Raw genomic sequence first — 24082 nt, 5'->3', positions numbered from 1 at the left:
TATGTGCCAGAATGTGTGCTGGGCATCGAAAATCAAGACACAGTCTCAACTCTCCAAAGCAGTCTAATGTGGAAACAGACTTAAATGCAAATAATTCCAAACAAGTTTTATAAACGCAAAAGAATCTTCGGAGTCTATCCCTAGACGCAACCTATAGGAACAAAGAGCCTCTGCCCAGGGAGTCAGGAGTGGGCCTTCACGGAGAGGGTGGTGTATGAATTTGTAACAGAATCACACGCAGAACTTGTTCAAACTAAATACACCGACCTGGCCCCATTTTGAGACTACCCTGTCAACCTAGACACGTTTATGAGTAAGTGGGAGGTCTTACTTTATCAAGGCCCCTGTGCCATGGCCTCTGTCTTGGGCTCTGTGGGACCCATTCCCTATTGCCTTACCAGAGAGGGCTCTATGGTACTGATTCCTCCAGGGAAGAATGAAAGTGATGAATGGGCTCTTGGCCGGGCACCCAGATTGGGCACTTTGTTTAGATTGTTGCTAACCCCAAAGGAAAGAAAAGATGGTAAAAATACTACAAAGCCTGTAGGCTTGAGTAAGTGGTGGTCAGGCAGGACTCCTTTGGGTGTTGGGAACATGAACCTGTCCTCTGATGCTTCTCCGAGTTGGAGCCGTTCTTCTTGAATTCCCTGGCAGAATAAGAAAGCAAAACAAGAGGAGAATGTCTGATTTCATTTATCTCCCTCCAGTAGGCACTGTAGACCCTCTCAGGGAGAGGGGAGAGTTGGGGATTAGAAGATCTCTTGCTCAATGCCCTGGCCCCTGCGATCTGATGTTATTAGGAGGGTTTGTTTTGGAAGAGTGTTTGCACCTCTGTAAATTTCTCAGTATGTTCTGCACAGGATTTCACACTGTCCAAAAAAATATATGTGCCTCTAGCACCCCTGACACCCATTGTAGCATTCAGTCCGTGGAGGCTGCGAGCAAGCTTTCTGAATCTGATTATGAGTTGAAAAGCCCTTTGCCTTATTAAAATAACAACACACAAAGAGATGCAGGATTCCTTTGGTAGCATTCAGAAGTCATCTGTTTGTTTTGCCTGCCCCCAACTGGGTAGTTTGCAACACACAACTAATCTTAGAAATGGCACAGTTCAATTTAAAGGCAGCGTGATACTCAACTGGTGGCCTGTGGATGGGATTCAGTGTTCCGTTAAGGTGGAAATATTGAAAATATCTGTCATCACATTTAAAACAGGATAGGACAAGAGGCACAAGTAGCAATCAGAAAAGAAGAAATGTGATTTCCATAGTCCTTTCCAGCTCTGGGTCTTCAACGCTTCTCAGACGTCAGCCTTTGCCCACTTGAATGTCTCTTTCGTTACTTCCCATATGATGTTTGCTTTGTCATTCGCGTAGCCCGATCAAGTTTGGTCGAATGCGTGAGCCACATCTGCCCTTTTTCCAAGCCCCAAATCTCTAGTGAAACAGTCCATCCTGCCCCTGTATACCAAGCTGCTGGCCCAACCGCCACCGTGTGAGAAAGTCACACGGTCCCTCCACCCTTGTGAAATTACATCTGTGTCTCCCACCCTTCCCCTTCCTGCACGGCCCCTCCTCCTCTCCCCCTCTGACTTGGTCTAAAGGGGCAATGGATTAGGTGACACTAGTAAATGACCTAGAAAGAAAAGAACAAAAGCTGATCTCAGCTCCCTGGTCCAAAATCAATGCTTACTCCCACTCTCTCTCCGACCGCTGCTCTGGTTTGGCTAGGCAGTTTTGTAAGCTCAGTGGTGCCTTCCACCCTCTGAACAAAACAACAAAGTATGTCCTGAGTGAATCAACGAGTCTCGGCTCTGGTACAAGTCATTCTGCCCTAAATAGGGCCCTGCTTCTTTCAGCATTTGTCAACACCATCTATAGGCTAAGCATTGTGTACGGATTAGACTCTGGTGAATAGGAGGAGCTTCTAGCCTAGTTAGGGGGAGACACACAAATCATTTCCATACACTGCGGGCTAATGTCATAGCAGAGCTGTGTCCAAAAGTATGGCAGCACCGCAGCTGGGGGAATTAGCGGCTCTCCTGTAAAAGTCGAGAAAGGCTTCTTGGAGAAGGTAACTTTTGAGCCGGGCCTTGGCGGAAGCTTAGAAATTCAGCAGATGGGGGAGGGAAAAGAGGGCCTTCCAGGCAAAGGGAACAGCCTGAGAAAAAAGTACGGGCTAATCTTTGGAATGGTAGAAAGTTAACAGTTGGGGTTCAGACTGTGAAAGGTTCTCTGCCACAGAATTAAACACGATCCTGCATCACTCCAATTATAATTATTTTAGTTTATGTGCTTTTCTGGGTTTTCAGCTGCTTTTCAAAAAAGAAAATAATGAGCTCCTATTACTTTATATTAAGAAAACAAGAACCTTAATGATAAAGGAGGAAAGTTCAGGATCTGCAGTCAGGGATGAAAGGCTGTTTTTACTTGTAGTGGTTTCCAATTAGTGCTGCTTTGATGCCCGCCCAAGCAAATCACTACAAGACAGCCAAGGGAATCCCCTCCCCCAGACTGCAGAAGGGGACGCTCGTCTTGAGGACAGTGGGAGCCCTCCAGGGAAGATCACGTGCACCCGGCCCGCAATATTTCAAAATGGCTCGTGCATGCAAAGGGGCCCTGCCCTTTCGTTCCACATTTAACACCCTGAATGGAAAGCTCTATGAAGAGACTTTTTTTTTTTTTTTTTTTTGCCCCCCGAGCAGGCTGCTGTAAGCAAGTGTTGGGTTTGACCTAAGTGAGCCCTAGGCTTTACTCTTTCCATGTCGAGTGGTATGTTTGGCCTGCACGTATTAGAATAAAGTAGAATTGGAATTGAAGAACATTTCCTTCAATCAAATTGCTTTTCCCATCCTGGGCAACTAATTGTCCATACTTTTTTTTTTTTAGAGACAATTCAGTTGAGCTGACTGCCTTCGTTCATGGGTGGAGGTTCTTTTGTTATCTGCCATGGGCTCCTAGCACAAAGAAAAATCTGGACGGAGTCATACATGGCTAATTAATATGTCACCTAATTTCGTTCCAGGTAGCTTTCTTTTAAAGAGAGAAATGGAGATCTTTACCTTGCCTCCTTTTAAAATTATAAGCAGAGGAATGAAGCCTTTTTAAAAGAAAAAAGTAAAACACCCTTAATTCCCATGCCAGATCGAGTTTAGGAATGAGTGACAAAGAGGAGGGGAAATGAGAGAGGCCCAGTAAACTCAGCAGGAGGTAAACTGCCCCTGTCACACTCTGCTGCTTTCAGGGCTGTGGTGTCAGAGGACATTATCACCTGTTGTCGCTCTCTTTTGAAAAACTCATTAACTCTCCAACAGTTTAGAAAGTCTTTCTTCTACAAAATAGCATGTGTGGATTTATTTTTTAAAATCCCAGTTTCTTTTGGAGCCCAAAGGTTTATTTCCCCACCATGTGTAGAAGAAGGTTTTACATGAAGGAATGGCCTGCCCCAAGGTACCGCCACACTATACTGGGGGACTCAAAGGTATTGGCCAGTTGGCTAGATGGGCTGGAGCCCTGCTCTCTGCTCTCCCAAAGGGGGACACTGCCTCACCCCAGAAGCCCTGGGAATTACTTGAGAGCCTGCAATTGTTCCATTAGTCTCGGATTGGTTTTTTTTTTTTTAATGTTTATTTTTGAGACAGAGAGGAAGAGAGAGAGAGAGAAAGAGACAGGGCATGAGTGGGGGATGGGCAGAGAAAGAGGGAGACACAGAATCCGAAACGGGCTCCAGGCTCTGAGCTGCCAGCACAGAGTCCATCACGGGGCTCGAACCCACAAACCGTGAGATCATGACCTGAGCTGAAGTCGGACGCTTAACCGACTGAGCCACCCAGGTGCCCCTCTCAGATTGTTTTCTAATCAAATGCACCATGGATTCTAGTGTGAATAGTACACACCAAGAACCAAAAAGAAATCTGCGAACAAGTCTATCAAGAGTAGGTTTTACGGTGGGGTGCATGAGTGGTGCAGTCAGTTAAGCATCCAACTCTTGATCTCAGCTCAGGTCATGATCTCACAGTTCATGAGTTCGAGCCCCACGTCGTACTCTGCACTGGCAGCATGGAGCCTGCTTGGGATTCTGTCTTTCTCTCTCTCTCAGCCCCTCCCCTGCTCATGCTCTCTCCTTCTCTCTGAAAATAAATAATCTTAATTTTTTTTTTAAAAAAGAACAGTTTTAGGGAAAAAAAGCATGAAACTTTACTGGAGAGACAAGTCTAGAAGGAAGTACATCCAAATATTAGTAGTGATTATCTGTGGCTGGTAAGACTACGAATAGGATTTTTTTTTCCTTTTATCTTTCTGTGTTTTCTAAATTCTCCATAGTGAGCATATATGTCTTTTTTTTTTTTTTTTTAATTTTTTTTTCAACATTTTTTATTTATTTTTGGGACAGAGAGAGACAGAGCATGAACGGGGGAGGGGCAGAGAGAGAGGGAGACACAGAATCGGAAACAGGCTCCAGGCTCCGAGCCATCAGCCCAGAGCCTGACGCGGGGCTCGAACTCACGGACTGTGAGATTGTGACCTGGCTGAAGTTGGACGCTTAACCGACTGCGCCACCCAGGCGCCCCTATGTCTTTTACAATGAGAAAGAAAACCAATAGACCTTATTTTTTTAATGTTTATTTATTTATTTTGAGAGAGAGAGTGGGGGAGGGGCAAAGAGAGAGGACAGAGAGAATCCCAAGCAGGCTCTGCACTGTCAGCGTAGAGCCCGACACGGGGCTCGAGCACATGAATGGTGAGATCATGACCTGAGCTGAAACCAAGAGTTAGATGCAGGGGCGCCTGGGTGGCTCAGTCGGTTAAGCATCTGACTTCGACTCAGGTCATGATCTCACGGTTCGTGGGTTTGAGCCCTGCTTGGGCTCTGTACTCACAGCTCAGAACCTGGAGCCTGCTTCGGATTCTGTGTCTCCTTCTCCTTCTCCTTCTCCCTCTCTCTCTCTCTCTCTCTCTCTGCCCCTCCTCCACTCTCTCTCTCTCTCTCAAGAATAAATAAAAAAAAAAAAAAAAAAAGAGTTAGATGAGTAACCGACTGAGCCACCCAGGTGCCCCGCCAACAGGCCTTATTTTTAAAAATGAAGGAAGAAATACATTTTAACCATTGTTTACAGCTCCTGCAAATTTCTTTTCTCCCTCCTCACTCATGCTCTTAGTTCATGCCCATGCACATCTGGCTCCTTCCATTGCCCCAGTGGGCATTGCTCCTCCTAGGAGACAAGCCTCTTTTCCTCTGAGATGTAGCTCACCTCTTCTCAACCCTTTTTGGGGGGTTATATCTCAATAAAGCTGGGATAACATACAGTTCATCCATTTAAAGTATATAATTCAACTGTTTTTAGTATAGTCACAGAGTTGTACAACCCTCACCACAATCCACAATCAACTTTAAAACATTTTCAGCACCTCAAAAAGAAGTCCCATGCCCTTTAGCTATCATTCTTCAACCCTCCTCATCTCCCCACACCAACCCTAAGAAGCAACCACTAATCTACCTTCTGTCTCCATAGATTTGCCTATGCTAGACATTTCATGTAAATGGAATCCTATAATACACGGTCTTCCATGATTGGCTTATCGCGCTTAGCATAATGTTTTCGAGGTTCCCCCATGTTGCAGCATATATGAATACTCGATTCCTCTTGAAAGCCAAATAATATTCCATTGTAAGGACTGTGTATTTGTTTATCCATTCATCGGTTGATGGACCTCTGTCTTGTTCTGCCTTTTGGCTGTCGCTAATAGTACTGCTATAAGCATGCATATACATGTACTTCTTTGAGCACTCATTTGTAGTTCTTTGGGGTATACGCCTAGGAGCGGAATTGCTGGGTCATATGGTAACTCCTGTACTTGTCTTTGTGAGGAGCCACCAAACTGTTTTCCACAGCAGCGGCACCATTTTGCATTCCCACCCACGATATGAGGGTTCCAATTTCTCCACATCTTCACCAGCACTTGCGCTCCTTTTTATTTTATTTTATTTTATTGTCCTTTTTAATGTAGTCATCCTAGTGGGTGTGAAGTGATATCTCACTGTGACTTTGATTTGCATTGCCTGAGGATTAATTGATGTTTAACTTGACTTCATCTTACCAGGCAAAGACCATTCAAACTGCTATCCCAGATTAGTCCAGGGGTTTACCCAGCCCAATAGCCAGTTGGTCGTTGAAGAAGAATCCCAGGAAAAATATTTGGGGAGAGAACATGGTTGTGCTTATTAATAACCACCTCAAAAGATGAAGGATTTATTCATCTTGTGCATATAAAAAAAATAGTTATCTGGGAGGCGAAAAATATCTTAATTACCTTGCATACTTTCTGGAATATAATATATATTTCATTAAATATTTATATTCTACAGGCTTATAGTAATGGTAATATTGGCAGCAATTAATGTTATGGGGGGATTACTTTGTGCCAGGTCCTATGCTACACCCTTTACATGCATTGTCCCAAGTAGTCATCATAGCAGCCTATCATTAGCTTCATTTTACAGTTAAGGAAACTAAGCCCCAGAGGAGTTTAGAATCTGCTTAACGTCTCACTGCTAAGTAAGTAAGGGAGTAGCTGGCATTCGACACTCATGTGGGCCAGACTCCAAAATCAGTGCTCTTACCTACCACTCCTAACAGGTTTTACAGGATAGCTCTGAGAATACAACCAGCATTATAGCACGGTCACTAAATGAAACTGTGCTCTAAATTCAAAATAACTAAGTCACAAGCAAGTTTTTAAAACACAATCTCTTCCTAGGTCCATCCTGCATGTCCTGTGGCAGTAACGAGTACTCTATGACATGGCATGGCCTTTTATGTCCCCAAGTTACCTTGCTCAAGTTTCAAAGAGATTCCCCTGAGTTCTAGAATTTGATGACCCAGACTGTGTTCACATTATTCACATTCTTTGCGGTTTTCGTAGACATTTATCTCGACCCCACCGAGTAATATCCTTCCATTGGAAAGTGGGAGGTCTTATGTTTATGGCAGCCCCTTATCCCCTTGACATTTAGGCAGACCCTCTGTGAATCTTCTCCAACTTGCCAGTGACCTTTATGATCATCCAGGGAAACTGTGAGGGTTCAGGGGCGGGGAGAAGCTCAGAGCCTTTTTTTTTTTTTTTTTAAACTTCTAGGGAAGTTCAATTGGAAGGCTTTGCCATGAATTCAATTTTTCTTCCCATGTGCTATCTCAGAGAGAGTTTGGAGGTAGGAGGAGGCCTAAGGGAAACTCTTTCATTAAAGAGCAGGCCGTCACCCACCCCCCCACCTCCGTAGACTAATGACCATATTCCATTTCCTCATGGAGTGGGGGGGATTACTCAGCCTCAGCCTTTAGTCTTTCAGTTTCCACTCTTGGGAACTGTATTATTACCTTGTAAAACAGAGCATCTCTCCTATTAGCGTTAATTGAACCCATCTTTTTCCTGTTAGAAACTATAATGTTGACTTTTATTTTCAGAGCCCTGTATTGAGCCTCTTCACTTTGGAAGGTGATGGAGTTCAGTGCCCAGAAGTAGGCTGCGAGGGGGTTTGAGCATAGCAGGAGGCAACTGTTGGGGTATCAGAAGTTTTATATATCCCAGTACCCTTTCTCGCACTGTTCTTTCCATCACCCTGGCTTTACCGTGCCCCTAGCCTTTGTGAAGATGTGCTGAGTATTATAAGCATGCTCTCTCTTCCAAATCATCAGTTGAAATGAATCGTTTTATAGTAGCAAAGTGGAAAAATGCAAGAAAATAATTTCCACCAGTCTTCCTCTTTTGGCGAGATCGGAGAGCAAGCCCCAGAAGGCATTTCTGGGCTCAGGACTCCCACCAGTGTCCAAATGAGATTCAGGCCTCTGGCTCCTCCAGAGGCCTATATATCAGGCCAGTCCATTCTTAGCTTGGAGACAGTATTGAATAATTACTCCACTGCCAGCAAATTCCCTGGCCAGAGTCTCCAAAAACTTAGTAGAGACTTAAGATAGCCTTGATTACGAAGAATGCTTTAACTTCCTTTCTACCAACAACACTGCTTTAGAAAAATAAGGAGTATTTTATTTTTGTTTGTTTACCAGCGGACATCTATTGTATAGATATTTTAATATTTCTTTATAAACGTATCCACTTCTCTCCAGTCTGTAGCGCCTTATTTTGTGTGTCCCTGTACATCTGAAACAAAATAATAGGCCAGAAATTTTGCTGGGTAATGTGAGTATGTGTATTGATACATATTTGCATATATAATGTGCTCACTCTCTCCTCCTCCTCCTCCCTGTCTCTCTCTCTCTCTCTCTCTCTCTCTCTCTCTGTCTCTCTCTCACACACACACACACACACGCACACACACACACACAATTTGTCTTATATTTAAAATAAAAGCCAAAGCAAATAAATAAAACATACTAGGATTCACTCCCTCCTATCTCCCCCCCACACCCATGGGCACCACAATATACACACAAAGAACAAAGAAACCTTCCTCCTCTAGCAGATGTGAGTTTCTCTGACTATATTGTCAGGAGAATTTCATAGCGCCTACAGTGCTCTGAGCACCCTGCAATTGTGATCTGCAACTGTTAGCCCGAGCCTGCATGGAAAGGGGCCATCTCTAGGGTAATAGCATTGTAAATTACAATCAATGCACTCAATTACACCCAGAAACCGAAAGATATGTAGTGCTCCAGTGTGCTTTGTAATCAGCACCTTTGAGAATGTAGGTAACAGCATTCTGAACAAACAATGGAAGCTGAACGTGCTAGAAAATGAACGTTGGAATTAAATCATCCTTCTGATAGGAGAGGCACCTTATATGGCAAACAACTTTTTTTTTCCCTAATATCATTTTATTGATTTTTTTTTAAAACTAAATTGTGGCCTTGTAGCCTAGAATGTCTTTTAAAATCATTTATGGCTCTAATCAGCCTGGCAGAGCCTTTCTGTCATGCTGATAAGGAAATTAAACTTTTCTCATACTGGGTTTACTTGCCTCTTATGCACAGATGTTTTCTTTTTCTTTCAGGGAACTAATTCAGAAGTTGAAATCTTTCATCAGCTTCTATAGTGCTTTGCCTGGCTACGTCTGCAGCCACAGTCCTGTGGCTGAAAACGACACTCTTTGCTGGAATGGACAAGAACTCGTGGAGAGGTACTCTTTTTTGAATGTTAAATATAGCAGAACTTGGGAAAGAACCATTATATGTTCATCTCAAGGTTGGTTACGTCTTCTCTCTGCCTTAATTAATTACAGAAGAAAACTTCTAGGAAAAACATACACGTGAGCATCTGTGACATGCCAGATGCTGTCTGTAACCTAGAGTCCTTACCGAATTTACAAACTTGGAAGCATGTAGAGAACTGTGCATTCAGGGACATTTTACAAGGTGTGCAGCATAAAACAACTTTGGCTTATTGCATCGCCTCATTATGTGGACCCTTGTTTAAGGGGTTTGAGGAAATCACATACATACCAATGGCTATCATTTAGTGAGAGTTAACGGCATATGAAGCGCCACGCTAAGTGCTTGTCTGTATTAACTCTTTGTGTCCTTACACCAGTCCTCTGGAATGAATGCCATTATTTCCCCCACTTTATAGACGAAGACGGAGGAAAGAAGAATAGGGAGGGAAAGAGGAGTGCCATTTCATCAAGCAGTTTTGCTGAAATGGTTGATCACCGAGTGTTAATAGAATCTGTGCTAACATCTGTCATCTATGAAGAATTTGCTCATCGCTGGAAAGGAAAGAATATTTATTCAGCAAATATTTACTGAGCACCTTCTAAGCGCCAGTCATGTTGAAGTGAACAAGCCAGGCAAAATTTCCTGTCCCGGCGAAGCTTTCGTTCTAGTGGGCTCGTGGCATTCCTAACCTCCCTTGCTTCGCATGTGTAAGGAACAGTTTGGGATTAAGGGAGGAAATTAGGAGGGGGAGAATGCTTAGGAAACCATGTGGAGCTGACGAACACACTTCCAAACCTGTCCCAAGTGGCAGCATCTTGTAAGGGGGAATACAGAAGATACTTGAACTCGGGTTCTGAATCTTTTACTAAAGAGTTGCTTAATCTAGGGCAAGTGACTTAATCTCTCTGAACCTTGGTTTCCCCGTCTAAAAAGTGAGGTGGTTGGATTAGAGCCCTTCTGCTCTGGCAGTCTGTGGGGTTTTTTTCTCATTCATTCATTCATTCATTCATACATTTATGTTTTGAGATCCTGTGGGTTAGGCACCAAGTTAGTGCAAGGGATATGAGGGTGAAGACAGGCAAGTTACTTGCTTTGAGGAGCTTATAGTCTAGTGGGGACCAACATCAGGACAGGTCATGATGCTAAATGGCTAATGAATTAGCCATGTAATGTAACGGACAGAGGAAGGCTTTGGAGCCAGATGAACTTGGGTTTGTATCTCTGTCCCGCTACTCACCGCGTGGGGCCTTGGGTGAGTCACTTAACCTAGACAGTCCCAAGGTCCTCCTCCATAAGGGAAGGGCATCTCGCAGGGCTGTTGTAACTATTAGGTGAGGTCATGAATGTAAAGTCCCTAGCCGGCTGGCACATACCAGAAGCCCAATCCAGGTTTCTTCTGTTCCTTCTCCCTTTCTCCCTTCCCCCTCCACCTCTCCTCTTCCCAAGCACATGCCTGAAAACCCGCTTATTTCTCAACTAAGCCGTGTTACTGACCTGGGACAGTGAGAATGAGGTGCTAATGAGACTGAAGTTGCATGCCACCCTGGATGAGTCATTGAACTTGCAGGGAGATCGACTTGCCTCCAGCAAACGTGAATCGGGCTACAGGGACTAATGGCCCCACGCATCCACTCCACTCCGGAGAAATCGTGCACATTTATCATCCTAAAAGCTCATCAGGTTCTAAGTAGAATCATGAAAATGTACTTAACTGCTATGACATATTTTTTTTAAGTGTCAGAGAAAAGCCATTGGTATTTGGCTTTATACAAAGCAGATGCTTTAAAACAGGTATAAACAATATAATCTTTAAAAAAAAGAAAATGCCCACAGGTCAAATATGTGGTTCTTACATAAGCTTCATGAGAAACCATCCCAGTGACTTACCCACTGGTATGCTAATAGGGTAAAAATGAACAATTCCTGAATACTAATTTGTTTTAAGCAGCATATCTTCTAACTATGGTCTGGTTTTTTTTTTATTTTTAAAATATTTATTGAAAAAAACTTTTTAAATGTTTATTCATTTTGAGAGACAGAGTGCAAGTGGGGGAGGGGCAGAGAGAGAGGGAGACCCAGAATCTGAAGCGGGCTCCAGGCCCTGAGCTGTCGGCACAGAGCCTGACACGGGGCTCAAACTCACAAACCGTGAGATCATGACCTGAGCCGAAGTCAGAGGCTTAACCAACTGAGCCACCCGGGCGCCCCAATATTTATTTATTTTTGAGAGAGAGAGAGAGAGACAGAGCATGAGTGGGGGAGGGGCAGAGAGAGAAGGAGACACAGAATCCGAAGCAGGCTCCAGGCTCTGCGCTGACAGCACAGAGCCCAGTGCAGGGCTTGATCTCACAAATGGTGAGATCGTGACCTAAACCAAAATCAAGTCAGATGCTTAACTGACTAAGCCACCCAGGCACCCCTAACCATGGTCTGTTCTTAAAGAAGAAATTTTAGTTGACAGTACATTTATTTGTTAATGTATTCATTTATTTACTCATTTAACAAATATTTGAGCACCTACTATATATCAGGTGCTAATACCGTTTCTCTATTGTTGTGTTTGTTTAAGGCCAAATGTTGTAATACTGATGGATGTATCTCCTATTGCTCTTTAAGAAAAACAAAATCAGATGATCCAGTTTTAGTTAATTCAAAAGAATTTCTTCCCTGGCCTGTGTTTTTTGAATTAGTGGTATTTTTCCCCCAAAGTTTCTTTTATTTATTTTGAGGGAGAGAGACAGAGCAAGCACGCATAGGCAGGTTAGGGGCAGAGAGAGAGAGAGAGAGAGAGAGAGAGAGAGAGAGAGAGGGAATCCCAAGCAGGCTCCACGCTTAGCACAGAGCCCAACGTGGGGCTCAGTGCCATGACCGTGAGCTCATGACCTGAGTTGAAATCAAGAGTCAGATGCAGATGCTCGACCAATGAAGCCACCCAGGTGCCCTGGTGGGATTAAAAAAAAAAATGTTTCTAAGTTCATTCATTCATTTTGAGAGAGAGTGAACATCAGCAGGGGAGGGGCGGAAAGAGAATCAGAAGCAGGCTCGGCACACTGTCAGCATGGAGCCTCGTGGTGGGCTCCATCTTACGAACTGCAAGATCATGACCTGGGCTGAGATCAAGAGTCTGCCGCTTAACCGCTTGAATCACCCAGGTACCCCTGCGGTGAGATTTTTTTAAATTGAATTTTGCTCATATAAACTACTTCATGCACAGTATACTTTCATGAAGGATGTTTCCCGAGAATCAAGAAAGTCCTCTTCTCTCAAATGATGGAATCCAAAGCCTGCTAAATTTGAACGAGCCTAAAAATTAGTGAAATGAACTTTTGCACCATTAAAAGAACTCTGTTAACTGAAGTATTTTTTGTTTAATTTGCTAGCTTTAAATATCTCATGGTATCAAACAAAATAATAACATAAAACAAATAGTATCGAGAAAAGCTATTATTCCAAACCCCTTCTGAAAAGTCTGTTGTTTCAAAACAAATTTTATTGTTGATAGGTGGTATCTAGGGAGGGAGGGCAAGAGGGAAGGAAGGAAGGAAGGAAGGAAGGTCGAGAGGGAGGGAGGGAGGGAGAAAGGAAGTAAGGAAATCAAACATATCTGCAGATAGAAGGGTAATATAATCCAGGAAGTAACTCTTGGTTAGTAACCTCAGGTTATAATTAACCTATACTTAAATTACTGACCTAATGCGATGATTGGACTAGGGAATAGTGTCAAACTAGATTTAAAAAAAAAAATTACTCAAGGATATACATTTAGTAGTACAGAGTTCTGTAGCCTGAGGACATGTGTGCCCTCCATTTGTACCATTTATAAAGATTAACTTCACACTGCACATCTCATCGATAGTAAAATGTCTTTCCAGAGCTTTTCTTTGAATTTCTCATTTCGTTTAGTCTTAAGTAACAGTTGCCACTTCATATGGCCAAATCAGTTGTAACCTTGTTATAGTTACAGGTTGGGTTTATATTCCTTTCAAAGTATTTTACTCTCAGTCAAGAAAATGTATGAAAATCAAGGATCCTGAAGGGAAATGAGACTTGTCAGTGGAGACACCTGATTAAAAGGAACATATTGATACTAAAGAAAATATGGATCAATATCCGTGTCAGCTGGGTTGTCAGAGCTATTTATACCCTCCTTCTACCCATGTACATATAGACCACTCAACTTTTAAAGAGTTCAAAGCACTGTTTCTCTAAATATGGTCGTATTTCACATCCTTTCAATTGTTGGCGCTTATGAAACTAATCAATTAAAACATGAACGAAGAGAATGTCTCCACAGATCTAGTCTGACGGAGTACCACATAAAGCTGCCATTTGTCCTCATAACCTCCCCACCACAACCCACCCCGCACCCCATCTTGGCTTGAGGTAAACATTGGATTCTGGGATTTAGCAGAGAAATCTTGGAATTAGTGAACTTGGCTCATGTGAAGGTACGCGCTTTCGATCTGAGTTACCATGTGTCGTATAGGCAGAGCTTTCGTACAATTGCCTCTGTCAAACTACGGAGAATTTCAGTGAGAGAATCCCTGGGACCAAGAGAAGCATAAAGGATCCCATGGGAGTACGTTAACCCTGGGCTTAACAGGTAAACGTAGGCTTTGCCTGCACTGGTGCTGAAAATACCTGTATGAAGAGTAAGCAGCGTAGTAAATACATCGTCACACACCCTTTGAGAACTGTGAGGCTAAATATCTGGATCACGGACTAAAATTTTCATTCTTCTTCCGGATGGTTTGATACCCTCTGGAAGGTAAGCCCCAGTGTACTGTTTAATCAAGTTTGTCTTTAAATTAGTGTAACAGGAGCTACTTAAACTTACACGTGTTCAAAAACTGCTAGTTTGAAAAAAATGCGATGTTGTCTGTACATTTAGCATCTGATCATTCAGGTTCTTGCAACAAAGACTGAGCACTTCTCATACACTGGGCCCTGTGGGGCATAGTGATAAGTAGAATCCAGTGCCTGCTGCTGCTGAGGAGTTTACAGCTTAACGAGAAGCAGTCCAGGGAGAGTTCCCCTCAGCGGTGTCAAAACAGAGGCTCTACCCCTCCTTATTTATTGATCGCGTGTGTGTAATTGAGGTGAAATTCACATAACATAAAATTAACCTGTGTAAGGTATACAATTCAGTGGCATTTCGTACATCCATGATGTTGTATAATCACCACCTCTGTCTAGTTTTAAGACCTTTGCATCGCTCCAAAGAGAGAGCTTGTCCTCATTAGCAGTCATTCTCCATTCCCCGCTTCCCCCAGCCCATGGCAACCAACAGTCCGCTTTCTGTCTCTATGGATTTACCTATTCTGGATGTTCCATATAAATAGACTCATTTACTTAGCATAATGTTTTTAGGGTTCATCCACAATGTAGCATGTATCAGTACTTAAGTCCTTTTTATGGCCAAATAATATTGCACTGTCTGGATATGGCACATTTTGTTTATCCGCTGTCATCGGTTTTCCACCCATTTTCACGTGAACCCTGAGCTCTATCAGGCTTCTCTCACCACCTCTGGATTCCGCATGGCTCACCCTTAACCTTGAGGACAGGGCAGCCAGACCTTCAGGTCTCCCAGCGCCATCATCTTGGACCACCACCTAAATGCTAGCCTCTCCTTCACCTCTCCTCTTTACACCCCTTTGCAGTCATTCTCCCGAGTGTTTTTCTCTCAGCCGTATGTGTGTGGTCAAGTAGCTTCTCCTACCATCAGCACACCTCCCGTAGGGTTTTATGCGTCCCTTAGCGATTTTGAGGCTTATCAGTGCTGTATATGTAAGGACTTGTACTTTGTGGCATGACACCTTAGTCCCCTTTGTGATTCAGTCCTGGCTGGTCTTGCTCCTTGTCATGTTGCTGGACTGGTTGGGCCTGGATCCAGGTCAGCTCCTGAATATTGCTGTTATCTTCTTGGCAGTTCCACATAGCCACTTCTGCACATAACAAATCAGTATCTATTTTGTGTTTGCTCGGGATGACTCTGGGACTCTCTCAGTGGAATACGTGAGGCACCCGGCATTAGAGAATATACTCCCTGAGATGTGCAGGGGCAGATTTCACTGAGGGTGCCTCCTCTCCCTCTTCTGTGATCTTACCTCACATTTCACCTGAGAAGGTACACACACACACACACACACACACACACACCATGTGTGTAACGCACACTTATTTCCACTGATCAGACAAGTCTTCCCATATTCATAATGCCTCTTTAGAATTACTCTGCTTAATTGGAAAGGCCAAAGCAGGAATATACAAAGCAATTGTTTTAGTTTTCAAGGATTTTTGTTCCTATCTCAAAACCTATTGCAGACAAGTAGGGTAAGGAGACTATTTTTCTCTCTCTTCTACTGGGTTGGATGGATAGACTGTGGCATATCAATCAGTGGGAGTGAGCATGAGATCATCCCTTAACACCCAATTCCTGACATATGCAATATAATTTTAAAAATGAGAGCAAAAAATATCTTCTTTTGGTCCCTATAATCTAGGAAAGGTGAGGGAGAATAGTTGATTGTTTTCATAAGCTACTTAATTTTTAAGTTTATTTTATTTTTTGAGAGAGAGAGCATGTGTGAGCAGGGGAGGGGCTGGGAGAAAGGGAGAGAGAAAATCCCAAGCAGGCCCCACACTGTAAGTGTAGAGCCCGATACAGGGCTCAATCCCATAAACCGTAACATGATGACCTGAGCCGAAATCAAGAGTCAGACACCCAATTGACTGGGTCAACTAGACATTCCCATAATGCAGTTATTTTATTTTATTTTATTTTATTTTATTTTATTTTATTTTATTTTATTCTTTTATTTAAATTCAAGTTAGTTATCATACAGTGTGTAGTCTTAGCTTTAGGAGTAGAACCCAGTGATCCTTACATATGATACCCAGTGCTCATCCCGACAAGTGCTCTCCTTAATGCCATGACCCATTTAACCATCCCCCCACCCACCTCCCCTACAGGAACCCTCAGTTCTCTATATTTAAGAGTCTCTTATGGTCTGCCTCCCTCCCTGTTTTTATCTTATTTTTCCTTCCCTTCCCCTATGGTCATCTGTTGTGTTTCTCAAATTCCACGTATGAGTGAAATATGATATGTGTCTTTCTCTGACTGCATTCTTTCTCATTGCCTAGTAGTAGTCCATTATATATAAATATATATACAGACACAATACACACACACACAGACACACACACACACACACACACACACACACAATCTGTGGCCTATGGGTCTTATCTTCACTTCTTTCCTTTACCATCACACTGAAGATGGTGAAGTTCTATCTAGATACAGATACAGATACAGATATAGATATAGATCTCTATATATAGCACATTTTTATCCATTTGTCAATGGACGTTTGGGCTGTTTTCATAGTTTGGCTATTGTTGATAGCGCAGCTATAAACATTGGGGTGCAGGGCACCTGGGTGGCTCAGTCGGTCGAGCGTCCGACTTCGGCTCAGGTCATGACCTCAAGGCTTGTGAGTTCGAGCCCCACATTGGGCTCTGTGCTGGCAGCTCGGAGCCTGGAGCCTGCTTCAGATTCTGGGTCTCCCTCTCTCTCTCTGCCCCTCCCCCGCTCACGCTGTCTCTGTTTCTCAAAAATAAATAAACATTAAAAAATTAAAAAAGAAACATTGGGGTGCATGTGCTCCTCCGAATCAGCATTTTTGTATCCTTTGGATAGACACCTAGTAGTGAAATTGCTTGGTTTTAGGGTAGTTCTATTTTTAACTTTTTGAAGAACCTCCATACTTTTTTTCAGAGTGACTACACCACTGTGCATTCCCACCAACAGATGTTGGCAAGGATGCAGAGAAAGGGGAATGCTAATGCATTTATTTTAAGAACACTATGTAGGGGCGCCTGAGTGGCTCAGTCGGTTAAGCCTCTGATTCTCGATTTCGGCTCAGGTCATGATGTGACAGTTCATGAGTTCGAGCCCCGCGTCAGTCTCTGCACTGACAGTGTGAAGCCTGCTTGGGATTGTCTTCTTCCTCTCTCTCCCTCAGCCCCTGCTGAGACCCTGCTCATGCTCTCTCTGTCTCTCTCTCTCAAGATAAATCAATAAAAACATTTTTAAAAAAACCCTCTGTTTTGAGGACTTTGGTGGAAAGGGACCAATTTCTAGCACTAACACGTCTTTCATTTGGTGTACATAACAAAATGGGAAGAACCTCACAATCTTCCGTTTGACGGTGAAGGAATTAAGTGAAGATAAGACCTACAGGCAACGGTGTATACATTTTCAGACGCACATGTATGCATGCACAGCTCATTGAAGTCACATCCAAACAAGCTAGTGATATACACCAGTTGTTGTCTATAGCTCCCATGCTCTCGTGCTAAAATAGGTTATTTGTTATTTGGGTTTTGCTTGTTTGTGTTTTAGGTTTAGGTGGTGGCTTTCCTCCTAATGGCTCAGGGCAGTGCACGTACAACTTTTTCTCTTCCTTAAAGATTTTATTTTTACATAATCTCTACACCCAGCATAGGGCTCAAACTCACAACCCCGGGATCAAGAGCCACACACTCCACTGACCGAGCCGGCCAGCCCCCCCAAAGATTTTTGTTTTTTTTTTAAAGTAATCTCTACACCCACCATGGGGCCAAACTGACAACCCCAAGATCAAGAGTCACATGATCCACTGACAGAGCCAGCCAGGAGCCCCCATACAACTTTAAATATGGCACAGCCGGGGCGCCTGGGTGGCGCAGTCGGTTAGGCGTCCGACTTCAGCCAGGTCACGATCTCGCGGTCCGGTCCGTGAGTTCGAGCCCCGCGTCAGGCTCTGGGCTGATGGCTCGGAGCCTGGAGCCTGTTTCCGATTCTGTGTCTCCCTCTCTCTCTGCCCCTCCCCCGTTCATGCTCTGTCTCTCTCTGTCCCAAAAATAAAAAAAAATAAAAAACGTTGGAGAAAAAAAAAATAAATAAAATAAATAAATATGGCACAGCCAATGGAAATACCAACAGGGAAGGAAATATACGAGACAGACTACAGAGCCAAAAGGAAGGGGGCACAGGAAGAAAAAAGTGGATCGTGGACATAATATTCAAGGGCATTGATTCATGTCCTGAAGTCATTTGATCGGAAGTTTGTTTAGGCATAGGGCAGACTAAAATCATGCCAAAGTCAAGGCCCGGTGGTTCTTCTTAGCAGCCCCTGTCGTGATGGTTTGGGGATTAGAAACTTTAGCATCGTCTTCTGCATCCTAGCTCTTTTCTTTCTGTGGCTAGTTCTTCCTTTGGCCCCTGCCCCACAGGAAGCTCTGCTTACTGGCGAGAGGAGAGAATGTTTGCCTAGCCCTACAGTTCTTGGTCCCCCGCAGACATTTTTGGATTTCATTTTTGCTTTAGTTTTCCTGGAAGCGGAAACGTACGCTCGGTTCTTTCTGATTTGGGGAACTGCTATGTCAGTTAGCCTGAGTTCATGCCCTAGAATGAAGGTACTGAAGCACCCTACTGCTTGCTAGCATGGCAGTTCGCATCTCCTACCTCGCTTCAGGTAAGTCCAGATTATTCATGGAGAGGCTTTGAAGGAAAAGTGGATCATGTAGAGGAGGACTTGATTTGGTAGAGCATGAAGTATTTATGGCAGCTGAAGACTTTTTAAAATCCCGGTAAGGTAAGACATTAGATAAGTTTGGAGTGTACCTCCGTGTAATAATCCCTCTGAGAGCTTAGATTGGCATATTTTTCATCATAGCTTTATCTCAAAAGTAGTGTTTAGTGACAGGTATTTTTCAGGACCTACTCTATGGCAATACGTGACACTTATCCCTTAAGATTATGGTGTCGCCTATAGTCGCTCTGCCTTCAGAATTGAGTGAGAAAAACCCAGCTTATCCCACAGACTGACAGCTTAACATGGTGTACCACGTCTGGGATCCGGGATGGGCTGCACCTGACTACTCTCATGTCTGAAGTACCAGGACATATTTTCATGGCTCAGTATTGATGTCCGTAACCACCTGTTAAAGACCCACGGCTTATTACTATAAACAGATTGTGTCCTATTAGTACTTAGGCCAGCCCTTCCTGTGCTCAATTGGATCAGTTCATTATATAGAGAACGTTTGGGGCCCTTCAGGGCCAGTCTCAGGATACCCATATCCTCAACAAATAAATACCACCTCCCAGTTGCCCTTCGAAATGTGATTCTGATGGTGGGCAAGGCCAGCCTCACCTTATGATCATGGCTCAGAGCACCAGAGCTCTTATAGCCCAGAAAGCTTAGGAGATGTGTCCATGAAGGACTATAGCTGCCTTTAAGAAATTACTCATTTAACCTACCAGAGTTTCTACACTCTAAATATCATTTCCTCCTTCAAAGCAAGTGCATTGGTAGGTCACAGACTGATTATATGGATGCCGCCAGTCCTCAAAACCTTTTTCTACATCTTCTTTGGGAAAAGCCTTGAGGGCATATGGCCAGCCTTTGGGGCCTGTCAGTTGCTGGTTCTCAGCCAGCTGATCTTCAGTGGTGCAGGCTGAGGATTATGGTAAAAAGACCCTGAGAGGTTAGCAAACAGGAGTCAGGTGACAGGTGCATGTTGGGAAGAGTGCAGTCTTTAGAATGTTGCAGATGGAGATTTTCATCTCCGTTCAGACACTGCGTGCTTCGGGCAGGTCATTGGACATCAAATTCTGTTACCTGATTTGTCAGATGGGGATGATACTTACTCTACAGCATTGTCGTGGAGATGTGTTCTAGCACGCAGGCACTGAATACACACGATAGCTGTTGCTGATGTTACCACGTCATTATAGTTTGGCCGAGCAGGCCAGATAAATAAATGTCCAGAGCAAGGGTGAAGAAGTATAGGCCACTCCTCCTGTAAAGGTAAACTGGATTTGGAGGAAAATATCTACAAGTCTTTTGGAACCAAACGGGTGAATGGGGTAGCTGATCGAGCCTGTTCATACCATGCGGGGTCCCTTTGGAACAAGAAGGTGAAATAATGGGGCTGTTCGTTTCTTGTGACACTGTGATCGGTCTCAAATGGGATTTCCAAAGAGGAGTTCCAGAAATGTTTCAAGTAATGTCACAGTCACTGATGGACACGACACGGTTTGGGCTGTATACGTAGTGGTAGATGTTTAGGAATTTGAAATCCGTCATTACTTTATGTTCACCTCCCAGAGAACATGTAAGGTAGGTGGAGAATTGATTGAAACAAGGCTGCTGGGCAGGATGAGTCCCCTGACCTGTTCCTGAGAAGGCAGTTGGGCAATCTCCTTTAACAATTCCAGTGTCGGGGTGCCTGGGTGGCTCAGACGGTTAAGTGTCCGACTTCGGCTCAGGTCATGATCTCACGGTCTGTGGGTTCAAGCCCTGTGTCGGGCTCTGTGCTGACAGTTCAGAGCCTGGAGCCTGCTTCAGATTCTGTGTCTCCCACTCTCTGCACCCCTCCCCCCACACACACTGTCTTTCTCTCTCTAAAAAATAAACATTAAAAAAAATTTTTAAAACACAATTCCTGTGTCACTGCATCAGAATGCTTCTGACCTTGGGGCGCATTGGCCCAGTAGGTTAAGCATCCAGCTCTTGATTTCGGCCCAGGTCATGATCTCACAGTGTGTGAGTTCGAGCCCACGTTGGGCTCACGTGCTGACAGCTCAGAGCCTGCTTGGGAATCTGTCTTTCCCTCTCTCTCTCTGCCCCTCCCCTGCTCACGCTCTCTCTCTCAAAATAAACTTAAAAAGAATAAAGCTTCTGACCTCCACAAACACCTGAAACACACCCAAAACATTTTCACCCAATTACTCTGACCCAGGAGGGCTACTGCTGGTAGTCAGTCACTAAGTATCAAAGAAAACAGACGCTTGAGACTTGCTTGTGTGAAGGACAGGGAAAGATCTGTCAGGGAAGCCTTGATTGGGAGCCTCCCACCAGCGGGCCTACCCTTTGCCCGCTCCGACTCCCTTGTTGTTGTAAATGTCGTGGTGGTAGTGAATTTTTTTAAATGTTCATTTATTTTTGAGAGAGAGAGAGAGCGTGAGCAGTGAAGGGGCAGAGAGAGAGAGAGAGAGAGAGAGAGAGAGAGAGAGAGAGAGAGAGAGAGACACTGGGCTCTGAGCTGTCAGCACCGAGCGCGACGCGGGGCTCGAACCCACGAACGGTGAGATCATGACCTGAGCTGAAGTCGGACGCTTAACCGACTGAGCCAGCCAGGCGCCCCATGGTGGTAGTGACTCTTCTCCCCTGCGTGGCACAGGAAGTGTCGGGCAGGTGCCACTTCTTTACTGCCTGTGGCCCCGGTTCTTCCCCCAGGGTACGAGCTCTTGGCGGCTCCTTTAAAAGAAACTCAGCTCTCCGGGTTTTGTCCTTTCCTCCTCTGCTTAAGCAAGGGCAAAACTATCGTTTTGGGGGTTAACAAAAAGTACACGGAGGCAAATCTCAACATGACATGGCAGTCATAAGACACAGCGGAGTCGTGTTTCAGCCCCTGCCTTTGGGAGCAGCGAGCCACGGTTTGAATTTCTGGTCCAGTATGCACTAGCTTTTTCTCTTCCCTGAGTCCCCGTTTCCCCATCTGTGCAATGCAAGTGATGATTTCTACCTTAATAGACTGCGGAGAGAATTCAGAGAGATTGTGAAATGCAGAGCATAGTGCCTGGAACACAGTAGGCCCTCAAGAAATGGTAGCCACGGGGCACCTGGGTGGCTCAGTCGGCTGAGCGTCTGACTTCATTTCGGCTGAGGTCATGATCTCACGGTTCGTGGGTTCGAGCCCCGCCTCTGGGGCTCTATGATGACAGCACAGGGCTTGCTTGGGATTCTCTCTCTCCCTCTCTCTCTCTGCGCCCTCCCCCACTTGTGCTCTCGTTCTCTCTCAAAATAAATAAACTCAAAAAAGTGGTAACTAGGATCGCTGTTGTTCAATAAAAGAAGCCTGTGAAGAGGCCCTCACAGTTCTTCCCCAGAAGGTAGATGCAGCCAAGCCTCATTTCAGCTCTGTTCAATGACCCACTTCTTAATTCTTCAGGAAGACAGCTTCACCCACTCGCTCTTATTTTTAATTTATTTCCTCTCCTTCCTGCAAAAGCAAACAAACAAAACACTCCATCTTTGGTCCCAGTTGGTGCACGTTTGGTTGCAGCACCTTGGTCCTAGTTGGTGGGCATGTGAGCCCACTGGGGAGCAAGTGAAGTCACTGCAGCTAAGCATAGGCACTGGGCTGGCCTTCCACCCTTCGTACTGCATTTTAGAGCAAAGGTGGTTTAAAGAGCTTCTCCTAGGATTTCTTAATTGTAATTAACACAGGGAATCGTCCTCGATGACTTACACTAGAAAGCAGGACGGGTCTAGTTCCAGGTCAAGTCGAGGTGCCCAAGGCTCTAATGTGCTTTTTGTCACCCTTGGCTTAACCTTTTTGGAAAAGGAGAGAGATCATTAAAATCGGTCGTGATTTCCCAATTTCTCAAGCCAGTGAATTTTATTCTTTTACGTGAGCGTGGCTTTGATCCTTGGGCTGGTCGCCCTTATGATGAAGTTTCATTTCCCCGTGAAGGAAACCTTTTCATTTGTAGCTCCTGTGTCATGTGGAGCTTTCTACTCTTTGCCCTCTCATATTTTAGTGACCTCCATGCCAGATGATCTTAAAAACCACCCAAACCATGAACCCTTGCCTAGTTTGAGCCGCTCATTTGCTCATTTCATCCCTCTTCTTGCTTCTGGGCACAGCTTCAGGCCCGAACCAGGATGAATCTCTGTTCCAACAGGAGCCAGACTAACCTGTCCTCGCCTGAGGTTGGGGCACATCAGCTTTGGATTGGAGGGACATGTAGCGTGTGGTGCTACACAACAACTCAGGCTGAAAACCTTATCTCCAAATACGATTAGGGAGGATTAGGACAGGGACCATTCCAGAAGGGGCCAGAAAAAGGGCTGTTGGACTGGCTTACCCCTACCTATCTTTAATTTTCTTTTAATGCTTATTTATTTTTGAGAGAGAGAGAGAGAAGACAGACAAGAGTACAAGCAGGGGAGGGGGAGAGAGAGGGGGGGGGAGACACAGAATCCGAAGCAGACTCCAGGCTCCGAGCTGCCAGCATGGAGCCCGACGCGGGGCTCGAACCCACGAACCGTGAGATCATGACCTGAGCCAAAGTCCGACACTCCACCAACTGAGCCGCCCAGGCGCCCCTACCCCTACCTATCTTTAACTCAACGGCATGTCTTCTGAAGAGCCCGAATCCTCCTGCCCCACGTTCTGGTCTGGGTTATGGACCCCTCAGCACCTAGGTGTTCCTCTAGCATATCCCCAGTTCCCCTGTATTAGGAGCTTTCACATGTGTCTTTTTCTGCTAGTTCCGTCTTCTGCCTGAATATCCTCATTGGCTAGCTGTACGTGGCGTAGAATAACGTCTCCATCCACAATGAATTCGGTGGATGAACCGACAAACGTACTTGTGGCTAAACAAACGTGAGGACCAGATCTAGCTTCCCCGTGGTATCACTGTGTGCCTTTGGACAGGTTGCTTCAACTCTGTGTTCTGTTTTCTTCTCCTGTGAAATGGTGACATTAATTCCTCCTCTTTATTACCTAAGTGTTGCCGCAAGCCTCCAATGACAAAATGCATTTGAAATATCTTTGAAAATTATAAAGTGCCCTGCATTGACTAGGTATTAATGTAGAAAAGTAGATCAGATATGGAGGGAAGTTCTGCCCTGAATAAATGGAACTGTGTGCTGGCTAATTAACAATTACTGGGTGAGCTCTCTTTATAAACGCTTTAGCAGCTTCCTGAGTATTTCTCTCTATGCATCTTTCCAGAGATACTATTTTTGATTTTTTTCTTTAAGAAAATCCACCTATTCCCCACAAATTCTATTTTTATTTTTAAAAATTTTTCATGTCTGCTTATTTTTGAGAGAGAGAGAGAGAGAGAGA

General features: G+C 44.4%; 1 protein-coding gene across 1 annotated transcript in view; it reads left to right on the top strand.

Annotated features, from left to right (window-relative positions):
* Positions 1-24082, top strand: part of GPC3 (glypican 3) — a 422633-nt gene that overhangs the window by 282371 nt on the left and 116180 nt on the right. Inside the window, exon 5 of the mRNA XM_058714569.1 lies at positions 9007-9132. Within this exon, the coding sequence (XP_058570552.1) occupies positions 9007-9132 (126 nt within the window). The remainder of the gene's footprint in view (positions 1-9006; positions 9133-24082) is intronic.

The sequence above is a fragment of the Neofelis nebulosa genome, chromosome X (assembly GCF_028018385.1).
Source record: "Neofelis nebulosa isolate mNeoNeb1 chromosome X, mNeoNeb1.pri, whole genome shotgun sequence".
In the NCBI taxonomy this organism is placed as follows: domain Eukaryota; kingdom Metazoa; phylum Chordata; class Mammalia; order Carnivora; family Felidae; genus Neofelis; species Neofelis nebulosa.
This window is presented reverse-complemented; position numbering and strand designations above follow the sequence as displayed.